Source organism: Chiloscyllium plagiosum, unplaced genomic scaffold (genome assembly GCF_037043375.1).
Source record: "Chiloscyllium plagiosum isolate Xiang-an unplaced genomic scaffold, Cpla_swu_hap1 HiC_scaffold_31, whole genome shotgun sequence".
NCBI classification, from domain to species: Eukaryota; Metazoa; Chordata; class Chondrichthyes; order Orectolobiformes; family Hemiscylliidae; genus Chiloscyllium; species Chiloscyllium plagiosum.
Genome location: NW_028270169.1, coordinates 1,757,170 through 1,777,541, shown reverse-complemented (window position 1 = coordinate 1,777,541; position 20,372 = coordinate 1,757,170). Strand labels below are relative to the sequence as shown.

At 45.8% G+C, this 20,372-nt stretch overlaps 1 protein-coding gene across 1 annotated transcript in view; it reads right to left on the bottom strand.

Annotated features, from left to right (window-relative positions):
• Window positions 1-19,127, bottom strand: part of abr (ABR activator of RhoGEF and GTPase) — a 147,414-nt gene extending 128,287 nt beyond the window's left edge. Inside the window, exon 1 of the mRNA XM_087977078.1 lies at window positions 17,630-19,127. Coding sequence (XP_087833204.1) covers window positions 17,630-19,091 — 1,462 coding nt within the window. The 5' untranslated portion in view covers window positions 19,092-19,127. The remainder of the gene's footprint in view (window positions 1-17,629) is intronic.
• Window positions 19,128-20,372: the final 1,245 nt, after the last annotated feature.

Below are 20,372 nucleotides of genomic sequence, written 5' to 3'. Positions count from 1 at the left end.
GTCCACATTACAGACAAGGAGGTGCTGAATGTCTTAAAACGCAAACAAGTGGATAAATCCCCAGGACCTGATCAGGTGTACCCTAGACCTCTGTGGGAAGGTAGGGAAGTGATTGCTGGGCCTCTTGCTGAGATATTTGTATCACTGATAGTCACAGATGAAATGCCAGAAGACTGGAGGTTGGGTAACATGGTGCTACTCTTTAAGAAAGGTGGTAAGGAAAAGTCAGGGAACTATAGACAGGTGAGCCTGACATCGGTGGAGGGCACATTGTTGAAGGGAATCCTGAGGGACAAGATTTACATGTATTTGGAAAGGCAAGGACTGATTACGGATAGTAAACATAGCTTTGTGCGTGGGAAATCATGTCTCATGAACCTGATTGAGTTATTTTGAGGAAGTAACAAAGAGGATTGATGAGGGCAGAGCGGTGAACATGATCTATATTGACTTCAGTAAAGTGTTCGACAAGGTTCCCCATTGTAGACTGGTTAGCAAAATTAGATCTCATGGAATACAGGGAGAACTAGCCATTTGGATACAGAACTGGCTTCAAGGTAGAAGACAGAGGGTGGTGGTGGAGGGTTGTTTTTCAGACTGGAGGCCTGTGACCAGTGGAGTGCCACAAAGATCGGTGCTGGGTCCACTGCTATTCGTCATTTGTATAAATGATTTGGATGTGATTACAAGAGGTATAGTTAGTAAGCTTAGAGATGACACCAAAATTGGAGGTGTAGTGGGCAGTGAAGAAGGTTACCCCAGAGGACAATGAGACTTTAATCAGATGAGCCAATGGGCTGAGGTGTGGCAGATGGAGTTTAATTTAGATAAAATGTGAGGGGCTGCATTTTGGAAAGGCAAATCAGGAAAGGACTTGTACACTTAATGGTAAGGTCCTGAACGAAGAGGCTTGGAGTACAGGTTCATAGTTCCTTGAAAGTGTAGTTGAACGTAGATAGGATAGTGAAGGTGGTGTTTGGCATGCTTGCCTTTATTGGTCAGAGTATTGAGTATAGGAGTTGGGAGTTCATGTTGTGGCTTTACAGGACATTAGTTAGGCCACTTTTGGAATATTGTATGCAATTCTGGTCTCCCTACTATCAGAAGGATGTTGTGAAACCTGAAAGGATTCAGTGAAGATTTACAAGGATATTACCAGGGTTGGAGAGTTTGAGCTACAGGGAGAGGCTCAATAGGCTGGGGTTGTTTTCCCTGGAGTGTCGGAGGCTGAGGGGGTGACCATTTAGAGCTTTATAAAATCATGAGGGGCATGGATAGGATAAATATACAAAGTCTCTTCCCTGGGGTGGGGGAGTCCAGAAATACAGGGCCTAAGTTAAGGGTGAGAGGGGAAAAGTTTAAAAGGGACCTAAGAGACAACCTTTTCACACAGAGGGTGGTGCGTCTATGGAATGAGCTGCCAGAGGAAGTGGTGGAGGCAGCTTTAATAACAACATTTAAAAGGCATCTGAATAGGAAGGGTTTAGAAGGAAATGGGCCAAGTGCTGGTAAATGGGACTAGAGTAAGTTAGGATATCTGGTCAGCATGGACAAATTGGACTGAAGGGTCTGTTTGTGTGCTGTACATCTCTATGACTCTATGACATAAATCCTGGCACTGGACAGGCAACACCACTGCCTGGCTGCACACCCTGTGCTGCAGAGAATGGTGTTAATCCCTGATTATACATCGTCCCCTACTACCACCACATTCTCCTTGTGAAATCATGAAGCATAAATTGGTTGAGGTGGATTGAGAGAATACATTAGAAGACATGACTGTACATAGACAATGGATAATCTATAAAGAACTACACATTCCTTCAAGGGGCATAAACTCACTGAGATCAGCCCGCTGTGGCTAACATAGGTCAGCCAACAAAGGAAGATTTATGATTGCATTGCATTGAAAGAAAAGCATGCAAAGTTATTGAGAAACAGAAGTAAAGCTGAGGATTGGGAGGCTTATAGAATACAGCAAAAAGGAAGACCAAGAAACAAATAGGGAAAGGGAGAATGGAATATGAATGCAATCTGACAAAAAATATAAAAACAGACTGTAAAAGCTTTTATAGGCATGGGAAAAGCAAATGTCTGGCTAAATCAAATGTGGGTTCACTACAGCAGAGTCAGGAGAATTCATAACGAGGAACATAGAAATGGCAGAGAAACCGTCTGATTGCTGTAGATCTGTTTTCACTGAGGAAGATACCAGACATTTCCTAGAACTTAAGATCCAAGTGGCTAGGGAGAATGAGGAGTTGAAAGAATTTAGAATTAATAAGATGATTGTACTGGAGAAATTAATGAGGCTAAAGCTGATAGACCCCTGGGACCTGATAGTCTAAATCTCTAAATCAAAGGAGGTGGCTATGGAGATTATTCATGCTTTGATGAGATCTCCCAAATTTCTATACATTCTGGAACTATTCCTACAGATTAGGAGGCTATAAATATCATGCCACCATTTCAGAACAGAGCAAGAGTCAATCTTGGGCGGCATGGTGGCTCAGTGGTTAGCACTGCTGCCTCACAGCACCAGGGTCCCAGGTTCAATTCCAGCCTCAGGTGACTGTCTGTGTGGAGTTTGCATGTTCTCCCCGGGTCTGTGTGGTTTTCCTCCGGGTGCTCCTGTTTCCTCCCACAGTCCAAAGATGTGCAGGTCAGGTGAATTGGCCATGCTAAATTGCCCATAGTGTTAGGTGCATTAGTCAGAGGGAAATGGGTCTGGGTGGGTTACTCTTCGGAGGGTCAGTGTGGACTGGTTGGGCCAAAGAACCTGTTTCTACACTATAAGGAATCTAATCTTGTACTGGCAGTTTAAACAAGTGGGGTATTGCAAAGATCATTACTGGGGCCCCAACCGTTTACTATATCAATATATCTCTCAAAGATTTGAGAATTAGGGACCAAATGTAAAATTTCCAAATTTGCAGATGGTACAAAGTTAGGTGGGAAGGTGCATTGTGTGGAAGACGTACAGCAGCTTCAGGAAGATTTGGACAGGCTTAGTGAGTGGACACGAACATGACAGATAGAATACAATGTAGGTAGGCAAGCTATGAAGGAGGACTATTGTGTGTTGCCTTCATTGCAAGGGCATTAAGAATACAGAAGTGACAAAGTCTTGCTTCAATTGTATAGGAGCTTGGTTAGACTGCACCTGGAGTACTGTGTGCAGCTTCAGTCTCCTTATCAAGCTATCATTGCTATAGAAGGATTGCACCAAAGGTTCAAGAGAAAATAAGAAACAGAAATTGCTGAAGAAACTCTATGGAGAGAAAACAAAGTTAATGTTTCAAGTCCAATGCCCCTGCTTCAGAACAGGTCACCAGACTTGTTCCCAGGATGATAGGATCATCCCATGAAGAGAGAGACTGAGCAAACTGGGCTAAGTTCCTTTGAGTTACAAAGAGAGAGAGGTGGCCTCATGAAACATACAAAATACAGTATGTAACGCTGTAGTTCCATTCTCGTACAATCCCATGTTATAAGAAAATCACATAATAGCAGCACCATTTAAACTAATGGGGCCGGAATCACGTTATAATCAACACACACTTTAAAAGTTTGCGCCAAAGAAACAGTGTCCCCAATTCATCAATCACCTTATAGCAAATTTGTATTAACAAAATGCGCATCATAGCAGAACAACCTATACTTAAAAGGAATAGACAGGGTAGATGCAGCTAAGGTATTAGTCGAAAAGTGTGGCATTGGAAAAACACAGCTGGTCAGGCAGCACCCGAGAAGCAGAAGAGTCAACATTTCAGGCATAAGCCCTTCAGCTGGCCAGCTGTGTTTGTGTAGTGCCGCACTTTTCGACTCTCATCTCCAGCATCTGCAGTCCTCACTTTCTCCACAGCTAACACATTACCCCTGGATGGATGTCTGGAACCTTGGGTACAGTTTAAATATGACGAGATGCTTTTAGGTCCAAGATGAAGAGAATCCTTTTCAGTGGGAGGGTTATGAACCTTTGGAATTCTCTACCACACGGGCCTGTGGAAGCTCAGACTGTGAGTATGGTTAAGGTAGAGATTGCCAATGACATAGAGTTGTAGGGATGGGGTAAATAATTTATAGCTATAGCTATAAATTCTGTGTCTTACAATTGTGTCCTCCACAACCACTTGATAAAGGAGCGACGCTCCGAAAGCTAGTGCTTCCAATTATACCTGTTGGACTATAACCTGGTGTTGTGTGACTTTTAACTTTGTATACCCCAGTCCAACACCGGCATCTCCGAATCATGGCAGGTGTTGCTATTCGCAATAATATGTGCAGAGGATGTCATTCAGTCCAAACCTCAGGCCATGTTATTCCCTATAATAGAGGCTGATATTCTCAATAATATATGCATGAGCTGATATTCTCCAGGATACACATATTTGTCAAGTTCGACTCATTCTGGGACTCAGGATGTTACCCAGCATGGAAATGAAGTCTGACTTTAGGCACATTGAGGTGTGAAGAGGCGCTGACAGCCCAGAGAGAAACCACAATGCTCTAAACTGCATCAGTACATCAGACAAGAGAATGCATTTGCAAATTCTGCGGTCATAACTGTTTATCACAATTGTGCCAAACAATTGTTAAAGTTCACAGCCCATTAGTCACACAAATGTCCTGTTAACTACCAAATGCAATATGTGCTCAATGCATCAGTTACATTTATCGGTGCACTAATGACTAACATTAGCATGTTCATAATACATACGATGAGAAACCAAACTGGGGCAAGTCACACCACTCAGCTCCTCCTTTTTGAATCTACCTGACAATCACAGTGGTTGCAACTATTTCTAACAATATCCATCAACTGAAATGCAAAGTAAAACTTAAAAATAAAAGTAATGAAGTTACCAAATAACAAGAAACCTTCTGAATAAACGAATAGGGCGACCCTCACCCTGAATAAACTGGCTCCGTATATAGAACATAGAACATAGAACAATACAGCACAGAACAGGCCCTTCGGCCCACGGTGTTGTGCCGAACTTCTAACCTAGATTAAGTACCCATCCATGTACCTATCCAAATGCCGCTTAAAGGTCGCCAATGATTCCGACTCCACCACTCCCACGGGCAGCGCATTCCATGCCCCCACCACTCTCTGGGTAAAGAACCCACCCCTGACATCTCCCCTATACCTTCCACCCTTCACCTTAAATTTATGTCCCCTTGTAACACTCTGTTGTACCTGGGGAAAAAGTTTCTGACTGTCTACTCTATCTATTCCTCTGATCATCTTATAAACCTCTATCAAGTCACCCCTCATCCTTCGCCGTTCCAACGAGAAAAGGCCGAGAACTCTCAACCTATCCTCGTACGACTTCCTCTCCATTCCAGGCAACATCCTGGTAAATCTTCTCAGCACCCTCTCCAAAGCTTCCACATCTTTCCTATAGAGAGGTGACCAGAACTGCACACAGTACTCCAACTGTGGCCTAACCAAAGTCCTGTACAGTTTGGTTTGGGGGGTGGGGTGGGGCACAAGGGGACCCAGGCAGTTTAATTCTGCTTTCAGTGGGAAATCTCAGATGCGCTTTCAGGACCAGGGAGGTGAGGATTCTGAAAGGTAGTGATAGCTCATAAATTCGAGGCAACTCACTACACTAGGAAGGGTCACTCGATCCAAAATGTTAATTCCAATTTCTCTCCACAGTTGCTGCCACACCTGCTGAGGTTTTAACAGCAATTTCTGTTTTTGTTCCTGATTTATTCTTTCGATTTTTATTCGCTGCATTAACGCTTTGATTGCTGAATTATCAGGAGTAATTGCTAATGGCAGAGATAATTGTGAATTAAAAGGATACTGAATCACCTTGGAGAGGAAGGTACTGTATGGAGACAAATTGAATCGTACTTACTGTAATTCTCATTTTGAAATATTTTGCCCTCAGGCTGTATATCTGAGATGGAATGAATATTGTAAATATTCAGTATTACAATCTTATTGAGGTGCCCAAGAATGGAAAATGAATTATGGAGACAAACTGAATTTTATTGCACTTTCTGCAATTTTCAAATCAAAACACTTTGTACTGTATTTCTACAAAAGATTTGGAGATGCCGGTGTTGGACTGGGGTGTACAAAGTTAAAATCACACAACACCAGGTTATAGTCCAACAGGTTTATTTCAGAGCGCTTCAAAAGCTAGTGCTTCCAAATAAACCTGTTGGACTATAACCTGGTGTTGTGTGATTTTTAACTTTATACTTCTACAAATGTAGTGAATTTAGAAATGAGTGTATTTTTGGGGAAACAAAAAGCTGCTTCAGCTCTGGAACAATGCTGGAATATGAAGAGATATAAACGCTGACAGACAAACAGACTGTGAGTTAGGTGAGTGCTAATTGCTGGGAAAGTCTCCCGCGAGGAGAATTAGAACACACTGTTCGGAGAGTGTCTGAATTTGCAGATGTGACGTTGTTTTGTGAAGGAGGAGAAACTGTGGGCTGTGATGGAACCAATAGAGAGCAACCAAACTGGTTTGGTTTCAACCTGATCTACAACTTTTAACTGTAAAATAAAACAACCGTTGCCTAAGTTGGAACTATGAAAATAACGAGGAATCAGCTGGACGTAGTCAGTAGTTGCATCAGAAGAGGAGCAGGGGGAATTGATAATTCAGGGTAAAACTCCCTCCTCAGTACAGTCCTCATGTACCTTCCCTGCAGCTGTAACACTGTATTCTGTACTCTGTTCTGCTACCCTGATGTACTTTGTATCATACAATTTGCCTGTTTAGCACACAAAACAACACCTTTCACTGTACATGACAACAATAAATCAAACTCAAACTCAGCCATCCAATGATTCTTTCACCATACAAATTTTCTAATCCACTCAACATTTCAACACGCTAGTGATCAACAGTGAAAGAGAGGAGGAGTGGGATAGTGGTAATTCCTCTGAACCTGTAATCCAGATGCCCTGCCAAGGAAACAGCATAAACTTCAAAACCAAACATATTCTAATGGTGATCATGAAACCATTATTGATTGTTATCAAAAGCCATTTGACTCAGTAATGTCCTTCACTGCTTTCACCTCCATGTAAGTCATAAATGTCCATTGAGATGGCACGGTAAACCACTCTGTTGACCCAGGAACTAGAAACAAAAATGACAAACAGCCCTATCGACCCTGCACAGTCTTCCTGAATAACAGCTGGGGACTAGCGCCAAAATTGGGACAGCTGTCTAACAGACAAGCCATGCAACAGCCTTACATTGTCATACTTATGGAATCATACAGTCAATATCCCAGACACCACCATCACATCTGACATACATAGACAGCAGAGTTGGCTGCATAGTGGTGTATGGTCAGGAGGGAGTTGCCTGGGGGACCTCAACATTGACCCTGAACTCCATTAGGTCTCATGGCATCAGGTCAAACACAGGCAAGGAAACCTGTTGCTGATTACCATGTACCACCTCGTCTCAGCTGACAAATCAGTACTCTTCTGTGGCAAACAGCGCTTAAAGGACGCACTGAAAGTAGCAAGGTACTGTACTCAAGATGGGAGATTTCAATCTCCCATTACCGAGTGTCTTTCCGTAGCACCACATCTGATTGAGTTCAAAAGGAGTTTGCAGCAGGTAGTGAGGAAACCAACAAGGGGAAGAAAACCATACTTGTCCTCATCTTCACCATCTGCAAGCTACAAAAGCACCTCCCTCTGACAGTAGTGATGGGACTGATAACTATACAGTCATTGTGGAGACAAAGTCCTGTCTTAAATAGACTTCACCTCTATCGTGAAGCAGTGGAACCACAATCTGTAACCTGGCATATCCACAACCTACAATTACCATCAAACCATGGTTCAAGAGGGCAGGAGGCTATCCTGGTGCAATCCCTCATATAATTAAAATGTGGTGATGACATGGTCAAGTTTTATAATACAGGACTACCTAGATGCCAAGCAGTGTGCAATAAACAGAGACAAACAATTCTGCAGCCAATGGATCAGCACTAAGCTTTGTACGCCTGCTCCATCCAATGGACAATTAAACAATTCACTGGAGGAGGAGATGGCTCAAATCATATCCAACCTCAATGATGGGGCAGCCCAGCACATAGTACGAAACATACGGCTGAAGCATTCACACCAATCTCCAGCCAGAAATGCCAAGTGCACGATCAAGCTCAGCGACATCCGGAGGTCCCTAGAATCTCACATGCCAGTTTCAAACAGTTCAATTCACCCCACATGACATCAATCAAACATTTGGGAGGCAATCGATACTGCAAAAGGTATGAGCCTTGACAACACTGCAGCAATAGTAATGAAGTTTGATGGTCCAGAACTAGCCAAACTGTTCCAGTGTAGCTACTAAATTGGTGTCTACCCAACAGGAAGTAAAATTGCCCAGATCGGTCCTATCCACAAAAAACAGGACCAATTCAACCCAATTGCAGCCTTATCATCTACCCTCAACCATGAATGTGACAGAAGAGATCATCAATAGTGCTATCACAGACTACGTACAAAGGAATAACCTGGTCACAAATGCTCAATTTGGCTTCCGGTAGGGTCTCTCAACTCCTGACCTCATTACAGCCTCGATCCAAACATGAACAATAGAGTGAATTCCAGGGTGAGCCGATAATGACTGTATTTAACATCAAGTTTGCATTCAACTGAGTGTGCTATTGAGGAGCCCTAATGCAGCTGCAATCAATGGGAATCAGGGGACAAGTGCTCTGCTGGTTGGAGTCCTATCTGGCACATAGGCAGATGGCTGTGGTTGTTGGAGGTCAATCAACTCAGTTCCAGAACATTCTGCAGGAGTTCCTCAGGGTAATGTCCTCGGCCCAATCATCTTCAGCGGCTTCATCAATGACTTTCCCTCCACCATAAGGTCAGATTGTACAATGCTCAGCACCACTTGCAGCTCCTCAGACACCGAAGCAGTCCCCTTCCACAGACAGCAAGACCTGGACAATATCTAGGCTTCGGCTGACAAGTATCAAGTAATATTCATGCCAAAGACAAACTGAACTGGACTAGCCATGTACATACTACGGCAAAAGGAATATGTCAGAAGCTGGGAATTCTGTACCAAGTAACTCACCTCCAGGCTCCCAAAGCCTATCCACCACAAGGCACAAGTCAGGGATGTGATGGAATTCTCTCCATTGCCTGGATGAATGTGCCACTAAAAACACCCCAACAGTTCAATCAGCTCAATGAACAAGTAGTCAACTTGGCTAGCACCCCCATCCTTCAGTGTTCCTTCTCTACTACCACACAATGGGAACACGGTGTACCATCTACAAGATGCACTGCCATCAGTCACCCAGTCTCCTTTGCCAGAAACAGATTTTCCTTCTTTACTCGGTCAAAATTGTTCATAACTCTGAACACCTCAATCAGGTCACCTCTTAATCTTCTCTGCTCCAAGGAGAATAAGCCCATTCTCTCTAATCTTTCCTGATGTCTAAAATCTTTTATTCCTGACATTTTGATTGATAATATTGATTTCAAATTTCATCTGCCATGGTGGAATCTGAGATGAAAAATCTGCAGATACTGCAATCCAAATTAGACAGGCAGGAGGCTGGAAGAACACAGAGGTAAAAACAATGACTGCAGATGCTGGAAACCAGATTCTGGATCAGTGGTGCTGGAAGAGCACAGCAGTTCAGGCAGCATCCAAGGAGCTTCGAAATCGACGTTTCGGGAAAAAGCCCTTCATCAGGAATAAAGGCAGTGAGCCTGAAACGTGGAGAGATAAGCTAGAGGAGGGTGGGGGTGGGGAGAAAGTGGCATAGAGTACAATGGGTGAGTGAGGGAGGGGATGAAGGTGAAAGGTCAGGGAGGAGAGGGTGGAGTGGATAGGTGGAAAAGGGGATAGGCAGGTAGGACAAGTCCGGACAAGTCATGGGGACAATGTGGGCTGGAAGTTTGGAACTAGGGTGAGGTGGGGAAGGTGAAATGAGGAAACTGTTGAAGTCCACATTGATGCCCTGGGGTTAAAGTGTTCCGAGGCGGAAGATGAGGCATTCTTCCTCCAGGCGTTTGGTGGTGAGGGAGCGGCGGTGTAGGAGGCCCAGGACCTCCATGTCCTCGGCAGAGTGGGAGGGGGAGTTGAAATGTTGGGCCACGGGGCGGTGTAGTTGTTTGGTGCGGGTGTCCCGGAGATGTTCCCTAAAGCGCTCTGCTAGGAGGCGCCCAGTCTCCCCAATGTAGAGGAGACCGCATCGGGAGCAACGGATACAATAAATGATATTAGTGGATGTGCAGGTAAAACTTTGATGGATGTGGAAGGCTCCTTTAGGGCCTTGGATAGAGGTGAGGGAGGAGGTTTGGGCGCAGGTTTTACAGTTCCTGCGGTGGCAGGGGAAAGTGCCAGGATGGGAGGGTGGGTCGTAGGGGGGCGTGGACCTGACCAGGAAGTCACGGAGGGAACGGTCTTTGCGGAAGGCGGAAAGGGGTGGGGAGGGAAATATATCCCTGGTGGTGGGGTCTGTTTGGAGGTGGCGGAAATGTCGGCGGATGATTTGGTTTATGCGAAGGTTGGTAGGGTGGAAGGTGAGCACCAGGGGCGTTCTGTCCTTGTTACGGTTGGAGGGGTGGGGTCTGAGGGCGGAGGTGCGGGACGTGGACGAGTTGCGTTAGAGAGGCTGGAAGAACACAGCAAACCAGGCAGCATCAGGAGGTGGAGAAGTCGATGTTTCGAGTGTAAGATAAGGTGAAGTCCAAAGGGGCTGCGAAATAAATGGGAGGGGGTTGGGGCTGGGGGGGAAGGTAGCTAGGAATGCGATAGGTGATGAAGGTGGGGAGTGATGGTGATAGGTTGGAGCGGAGGGTGGGGTGGATAGATGGGAAGGAAGATGGGCAGGTAGGACAGTTCAACCCCACCACCCTGTGGCCGACCACTTCAACTCCCCCTCCCACTCCACCAACGACGTGCAGATCCTGGGCCTCCTTCACTGCTAAATCCTAGCCACCTGATGACTGGAGGAAGAACACCTCATCTTCTGCCTTGGGACCCTCCAACCACATGTAATCAATGTCGATTTCACCAGTTTCCTCATCTGACCAGGTCAATCAGCTGCAGATACATCTGTCCATGACAGTATCGGTAAGAGTGACCACCACACAGTCCTTGTGGAGACAAAGGGGTCACTCTTACCGATACTGTCATGGACAGAAGTATCTGCAACTGGCAAATTGGTAAAGATGAGATCAAGTATGTTTTTGTTGGCTCCAACACCACCTGCCACAGACCCAGTCTAGCAGTGATGTCCTTTAAGACCTGACCAGCTTAAACAGTGGTGCTGCTGCCAAGCCACTCTTGGTGATGGACACTGAAGTCCTCCAGCTACAGTACATTTTGCACCCTCAGTGCTTCCTTCAAGTGCTGTTTGACATGAAAGACATTGCTTCATCAGCCGATAGGATAGAGCTGGAAAAGGATTTCTTGCACATTTGGATGAGAAGCCATGAGACTTCATGGGGTCCAGAGTCAACGTTGAGGACTCCCACAGCAACTGCCTCCCAACTGTATACCACTGTGCTGCCATCTCTGCTTGGTGGGTCAGGACACACCCAGGAATGGTGATAGTGTCTGGGATGGTTTAAGGTACAACTCAGTGGGTATGACAATGTCAGGCTGTTGCTTAACTAGTCTGTGAGACAGTTCTCCCAACGTTGGCACTAGCCCCCAGATGTTACTAAAGAGCACTTTGCAGAGTTGACAGGGCTGTTTCTGCTATTGTCTTTTCCTGTGATTCAACCAGTTACATTCCATTCTGCCTTTCCTGCAGTTGATAAAACTGAGGGCAGCTAAGAAAGAACGATATTGCAGTGGGTCTGGAGTCAGACCAGATAAGGATGGCAGTCCCTTTCTCTAAAGGACATTTGTAAATCAACTAGGTTTTTATAACAAACAGCAATTACTTCTTGACTACCATTAGACTTTTATTTGCAGATTTCTTATTGAATTAAAATTCTACTAACTATTGTGGTGGGATTTGAATCCAGGTCCCCTGACCATTACCTAAATCTCTGGAATACTAGTCCAGAAACAATAGCACTAAGCCATCTATTCTCCTAATTTGCACACAGCAAGATCCCACAAAGGTATGGGATTAGATAATATGTTGAGTAACGTGGGTTTAGGATTACATATTGAACCAGGACAGAAGGGTGAACTTCCCAGCTCTCTAATGAAGAGTGCGCAGAGATCTTTCAGATCCTCCCTCACCTGTTCCACATACAGAGTTGCAAGACCCTCGGGTGAGGCAACAACAAGAAGAGCTGATGGAACAAAAGAAACCTGGTCAGCATGGACGGGTTGGACCGAAGGGTCTGTTTCCACGCTGTACATCTCTATGACCTCCCACAAAAAGTCACACAGACAAAGCTTCCAAAATCTAGATGAAGGTTTCTATGAGGACAGAAGATTGAAGTGTACCACAACACATTGTTGTGCACCTCCCTTGTGCCTGTAATAACTGCCTTTCCCAATACGCAATGTCAGGAACGTGATGTGGAACAATCTAATTCTCTACTCCTACACATGGCTAATGTGATGTGAAAATTACACTTGCACAAACAACCACACCCCAACATAAGCTTTGTTTCCTGTTGTGTCTCAATGGTTCAGCACTAACTGAGTGAACCAGTTATCCTGCATGATTCAGATCCATTAGAATTCACATTCCATCCACAGATATGATGCACTGGGCTTACACATCAAAACAGGCCCACGAGCAAAGCCCATGGAGAAATGGGCCTGTGTTCAGTGGGTATCTATAGCTTGAAACCAAAATAAGACAGTAGTGAATGGAGTAAGCAATGAGCAGGGATAAGGTCAATGTGTGACAGGGCTAGGATGGCATCAGAGGACAGAGAAGTTTGGAATGATCACCCAGTGAGATTCTGAACCTTGCAACGTGTTAAACTTAATTTGTCTTTATCTATTTTGATGAATTATTCAAATCCAAGGTCATGCATTACTGTCTAAATAAGAAAGGAACCAACGTCCTTTATTCTTTTCATTGCAAGCGGGCTGTGTTCTTCCCTTGCGCTCAGCAGGGTGCTGCTGGTGGTGCTGGGGGAGATGGTTGTAGATATACCCACAATGCCATAAGAGAGGGAATAACAGGATTTTGATCCAGTGACAGTGAAGGAATGCCGATATATTTATAAGTCAGGATGGTGACTGGCTCAGAGGGGAACTTGCAGGGGGATGGCATTCCCATGTATCTGCTGCCCTTGTCCTTCTGGGATGGAAGTGGTCATCGGTTTGGAAGTTCCTGTCAAAGCAGCCTTGGTGAATTTCTGCAGTGCATCCTATAAGTGGTTCACACTGCTGCTACTAAACATCAGTGGTGGATATAATGCTATTCAAGTGGGCTGCTTCATTCTGGATTGTGTTATTGGATCTGTGCTTAACCAGTTAAGTGGAAAGCATTCAGATGGCTAAGGACATTCTGCATCACCATTAAGACTTTGACCAATTTTTATAGATGCACCCTAGGAGCATCCTATTCAGACACATCACTGCTTGATATGGCAAGTGCTCTGCTCAAGGTCACAAGAAATTACAGACAGTTGTGAACACAGTCCAGTCTACCATGAAAGTCAACTTTCTTTCCACCGATTCCGTCTACCCCTCTCGCTGCCTAGGGAAGCTGCCAACAGAACCAAAGACCTCTCTTGCCCCACTTATACTCTCTTCCATCAGGCAGAAGATACAAAAAAAATTGAAAAACACATACCAACAAATTGAAGAACAGCTTATTCTACACTGTTATCAGATTTATGAAACTCTCAACAATGAAGAGTTATCTTTCTCTGTAGCTGTAATACTATATTCTGCATTCTGTTCTGTTACCCTGATGTATTTATGTAAGGTAAGAGTTATCTGGTGAGCACGTAAAACAATACTTTTCACTATGATTTGTTCACTGCAGAATTCCCAGCCTTCAACTTCCTCTAAGCAGCCACAATTTTTATATGATTGGTCCAGGTCAGTTTCTGAGAGAAAGTAAGGACTGCAAATGCTGGAGATCAGAGTCAAAAAGTGTGGTGCCTGAAAAGCACAGCCGGTCAGGCAGCATCCAAGGAGCAGGAGAGTCAACGTTTTGAGCATAAGCTCTTCATCAGGAATTCCTGATGAAGAGCTTATGCTCAAAATGCCAACTCTCCTGCTCTTCGGATGCTGTCTGACCAGCTGTGTTTTTCCAGCACCACACTTTTTGACCGAGTTCAGTTTCTGGTCAATGGTTCACCCTCCAGATGTTATTAGTCAGGGCTCAGATGGTAATGCCACTGAATATCTAACGGATGATTCTCTCTCTTTTTACAGGTGGTCATTGTTTGGCACTTCTTGTCAGCCCAAGCCTGGATATTGTTCAGATCTTGCTGCATTTGAACATGGACTGCTTCAATATTTGAGGAATCATGAATGGTGCTCAACATTGTGCAATCATTGGCGAACATCCCCACTTCTGACCTTATGATAGAGAGAAGATCATTAATGACGCAGTTGAAGATGATTCAGTTTAGGGCACTACCCTGAGGAACTCCTGCAGAGATATCCCAAGATGACTGATCACCAGCAAAGGCAACTATCTTCCTCTGTGCCAGATATGACTCCAACCAGTGGAGAGATTTCCCACAATTCTCACTGACTCCAGTTTTGCTAAGACTTTATGATACTACACTCAGTCAAACACTGCCTTGTTGTCAATTTGTAATGTCATGCATTTCAGACAATGAGAGCAGTGACATTTAAACTTTTCATTGAATTTACAGCAGAGAAACAGGCCATTCAGTCCAACCATTTTGTACTAATGTTCATATTTCACTCAACTCTCCTATCCTTCAATTTTCCTTATCTCAGCCTTTCAGCAAAACTTTCCATCCCCCTTTTTTTATCATGTATTCCTCTAGTTTCCTTCCTAAGGTGTCAAAATTATTTATTTCAACCACTTCCTGTTAAGTAAGATCCATCCATGGCTTACTAAGATGGTTAGGGATAATATTAAATTAAAAGAGACTGCTTATAATATTGGAAAGAATTTTTGCAAGTCTAAAGAATTGGGAGTGTCATCTTTTATTATGGGGAACTGAATATCAAAGTAGTGAACCGACACTGCAGCTGCGTTGGGCATTGATGGGACCACATCTGGAGTACTGAGTGCAATTTTTGGTCTCCTTATTTGTACAAGGATAGAAATGTGTTGGAAATTTGCAGAAGATTTACCTTATTCATTCCTAGGATGAAAATGTTATGAAGACAAATTGAACAGGCGAGGCCGAGATTTAGTTGAGTGCAGAAGAATGAGGAGTGATCTACTCAAACATGCAAACACCTCGAGGGGTCAGGGTAGGGTGAAGACTAGGAAGATGTATCTATTTGTGGGAGAAAGTAATTCTTAAAAAATGCCACCTAGTTTTGGAGGTTTCCTTTTTAAGACAAAAATGAAGAGAAGTTTCTTCCCTCAAAGAACTGTTATAGAGTGTAGAATTCTCTTCTCCAGATCAGAGAGAGGCTGGGGTTTCAAATGATTCAGATAGATCTTTGAAAGACAAGGCAGTCAAAGGTTCTGGAAGGTTGACAGGAAGGCGAAACTCAGCCCACAACCAGATCAGCCATGACCTCACTGAATGGTTGAGCAGGCCTGAAGGGCCAATGGCCAACTGTGGCTACCCACAAATCATGCTCCCATGAGCATTTTAGGAAAAATGTTGATCAAAGGGAATAAAATGAGTATGAACGAGCTAGAAATAGGTCAACAAAGTGGAGAAGCTTTTTATAATTATCTAAAAAGATAGTTGTCAAAGTGAACAAAGTAAAGGCAGGAGTGATTATCATGAGGAATGAAGAAATTACTGTGACATTGAACAAACACTTTTGTATCAGTCTTCACAATATAATAAATATATTGCATTTTGGAAATAGAGGGTAATCGAGAGGATAAGAAGAGAGGAAATTAAGGTAATTAATATCAGCAGAGAAAAAGCATTGGAGAAACTCGGTGGATTAAAATCCAACAAATCCCCAGTAACTGACACTCTACCTCCGAATGTGAAAAATGTGAGCTTATTCACTGAGAATAGAGAAAAATAATTTTTTTAAATATCTGAAACATTAAATTAGATTTGTATGTGATTGCTGTCACCACAAGGGATTAGGAAGTAAAATGACTTATTGGACATTACAGCAAAGGAATTGCAGTATAGGAATATTGATTTGATTTTACAGGGTTTTTCTGAGGCCACAGCTAGTTGGCATACAATTTGATGTTCATATTCAGGAAAAGATAAAGACTGTAGTCTCTCCACACTGGCATGCTTAAAGCCAAGTCTTTTCTGAATTTTGGAATTTTCAGATTTTATAATGGTGCTCGAATCCTGACTGCAAGTGTCTGAACTGGTAAACACGCAATTGGAAAAACTGGAAAAATTAAACATCTCAAACCAGAAGCAAAGATTGTTTTGCTTACACATCGTTTTCACATTCCAAGCACTGGAGTAAAGTGATGCTATCTGTTGCTAGGCTCTCTTCAAACATTTCTGAAATGCTGGTATTTCCAAACAATAGACTTCCAGCCTGGGAAGGCAATAGCACACTTATATTGGAGACAGTATGATGAAGGTTCACTGGATTGGCCGTTCAGACTGTCAAATCTGTGCTCCCATCTGAAGGAGCAACTCACTTAGTATCGCACTATAGCTTTTCCCAGAGCCCTGCACGTAGATTCAGATACTGATCAAATTCAAATAACAGCCTGAATGTCCGCAGTCTTCACCACATCCTGTGTACTCCCTACCCAAATGTGATGCAGTGACAGACCTGTCCCCACCAGTAGTGTACCCCAGTGTTATACAGTGACAGACCTGTCCCCACCAGTACTGTCCCCCAGTGTTATATACTGATAGACCTGTCCCCACCAGTACTGTACCCCAGTGTTATACAGTGACAGACCTGTCCCCACCAGTATTGTACCCCAGTGTTATACAGTGACAGACCTGTCCCCACCAGTACTGTACCCCAGTGTTATACAGTGACAGACCTGTCCCCACCAGTACTGTCCCCCAGTGTTATATACTGATAGACCTGTCCCCACCAGTACTGTACCCCAGTGTTATACAGTGACAGACCTATCCCCACCAGTATTGTACCCCAGTGTTATACAGTGACAGACCTGTCCCCACCAGTACTGTACCCCAGTGTTATACAGTGACAGACCTGTCCCCACCAGTACTGTCCCCCAGTGTTATACACTGACAGACCTGTCCCCACCAGTACTGTCCCCCAGTGTTATACACTGACAGACCTGTCCCCACCAGTACTGTACCCCAGTGTTATACACTGACAGACCTGTCCCCACCAGTACTGTCCCCCAGTGTTATACACTGACAGACCTGTCCCCACCAGTACTGTCCCCCAGTGTTATACACTGACAGACCTGTCCCCACCAGTACTGTACCCCAGCGTTATACACTGACAGACCTGTCCCCACCAGTACTGTACCCCAGTGTTATATACTGATAGACCTGTCGCCACCAGTACTGTACCCAAGTTTCAGACAGTAACAGATATGTTCCCACTAATTTTCACTACTATTTTTCATCCTCTTCAGTCTCCTTTACCTGAACTCCAGTCTTCATGCTCCGAACTAGTGTATCCATCACTTGCTCCACTGGAAGCTCGCTCTGAATCATGTGGAACTGTCAAGAATTGGCGTCTTCTCAACCTGGGGCTTGCAATCGGGGATCCACTGCCATTTCGGATCCGGTTTACCCTTTGACCCCTCCGTAGGCAGCTTGGCCCTAGATGACCAGGGCTTGGAGAGACAGAATCCAGGTCACTATCTGCATCCTCCTTGTGCTCCTGGTTCGGCAACAGCTCTTTCTGGTGGCGGTTCGTTTCCCACTGGCCCGAATCACATTCCCTCTGAACCTTTTCAACCGGGCCCTTCTCCCAGTGTCTTGGGAGTCTGTCGCTCCCACCCAGGGGGCTCTCCTCCTTCCCCTCCTGATCTGGGGCTCTGTCCCTATCCTCCTCCCCCTGCGATCTGTCCCTCTCCCCCTGTTGTTTCTCCCCTACTGCCTGACCCTGGGGTCTGTCCCCCATCCCCTGGGGTCTGTCTCTCTCCCCCTGACCCTGGGGTCCATCCCTCTCCCCCTGTCGTCTCTCCCCTACCGCCTGACCCTGGGGTCCGTCCCCCTGGGATCGGTCCCTCTCCCCCTGACCCTGGGGTCTGTCCCTTACCCCCTGGCCCTCAGTGTGGGGGTACAGGTGACCCTGGGATCGGTCCCTCTCCCCCTGACCCTGGGGTCTGTCCCCCATGCCCTGGCCCTCAGGGTGGGGGTACAGGTGACCCTGGGGGCTGTGTCTCTCCCCCTGACCCTGGGGGCTGTCCCTTACCCCCTGGCCCTCAGTGTGGGGGTACAGGTGACCCTGGGGTCTGTCCCCCACGCCCTGGCCCTCAGTGTGGGGGTACAGGTGACCCTGGGGTCTGTCCCCCACGCCCTGGCCCTCAGTGTGGGGGTACAGGTGACCCTGGGGTCTGTCCCTTACCCCCTGGCCCTCAGTGTGGGGGTACAGGTGACCCTGGGGTCTGTCCCCCACCCCCTGGCCCTCAGTGTGGGGGTACAGGTGACCCTGGGGTCTGTCCCCCACCCCCTGGCCCTCAGTGTGGGGGTACAGGTGACCCTGGGGTCTGTCCCCCACCCCCTGGCCCTCAGTGAGGGGGTACAGGTGACCCTGGGGTCTGTCCCCCACCCCCTGGCCCTCAGTGTGGGGGTACAGGTGACCCTGGGGGCTGTGTCTCTCCCCCTGACCCTGGGGGCTGTGTCTCTCCCCCTGACCCTGGGGGCTGTGTCTCTCCCCCTGACCCTGGGGGCTGTGTCTCTCCAGTACAGTTTGCAGGTAAATCACTTTAAACTTCTCCTGGGCCAGGAGCTGCTGTCCGGCCCGGAGTCTCTCCTCACTCCGCCGGAGCTCAGCCTCCAGCTCGGACACAGAGTGTAACTGGAGGCGGGGAACCGGGCTCTCTCCCCCCGGGAACTCCCTCAGCCACTGCCGCTCAAACTCGTCCGGGTCCCACATCCCCGTCCCTCACCCTCGCCCTGGGCCTGGGCCTCGGCCTGTGCTGGCGGCCCCGCCCCGCGGGCTCTCCCCCTCCCCGCCTCCGGGACAGGTCAGGCCCGGACCGGCCTCACCCCCTCCACAAACCCCCTCACCCCTATCTTGGTTAATGTTAAAACGCCCTTCGTTTCAAACTGTGGCCCGAGCCCTCGGTGCCTGAGGGTGTGAAATGTTTCGGTGAAGTTCCCTCCTCCCTCCTGAGCAGGAGGCAGCCCATCCCTGACTCACTCACACACCCTCCACACAAACCACGGCAGCTACTCCCACCTTGTGCTGTAACTTTTGTTTTTAAATGTCAAATGTCTTCTGGAAACCGAAGTGTAGCGCGTCCCCTGGTTAACCCTCATGGACACTGCCTGTTACTGAGAGTCACAGAGATGGACAGCACAGAAACTGACCCTTCACTCCAACCCAGCCAGGTCCCACCTGACAGCACCCGGCCCATATCCCAAAATAATTTAAATAAGTTAGTCAGTTATGATCCCCCTTCACAAAACCAGGCTGGATTGTACTAACAAGGCCCCCCACAGATTACAGGGCTTTCCCAAATACAGCCATTAGGCCTGTAGTTTCCTGGTTTCAGTCTCCCTCTCGTCTTGAATGGGGAAATTTCCTGATTAGCTTACTGAATTCTTTCTTAAATTATTTCAAACATCTGGCCACTTGCACTTTCCAGTGCTAAGTGTTGACCACTAAAAACCTTTGGTAATCAGCCCCAAAGTTATGATTGACACTTCTCCCTCCTGTTTCATTTAGAATAATTCTTTGGGTTACTCGTTTCCAATGACTCCTTACTATCTCTCCGTAAAAGCAGCTTATTTCCAACTTGAAAAGCCACAAGCTCTCCCTTTAACTCCCATCATAACCCTGGGGTTCCACCTGGTGGCAAACGCTCTCGACACCACCTCCAGCAATTCTCTCTGTCATATCTCAGTTGCCAGAAATAGAGTGTTCAAAGTGGATCTGGTCTGAACTGACTGGACACAGTTCTCAAGATAGATTTGATAAGAACTGCATGGAAATAAGATCCCAGTTACCATGGGACTGGGAATTTATTAACATATATAAATTAGCCATATTGTATATCAAGGGTATATATCTTTCAGAATAATGAAGATAAGTGTGTGGATTTGGACTTTTGCCCACTGCTGAATAGGGGCCATTTCCTTAAACTTCACATTTTATTATTAATTCAGTTTGTACCTGGCCAGAAACTACAAAGCACACAACTGCTGGAAAATG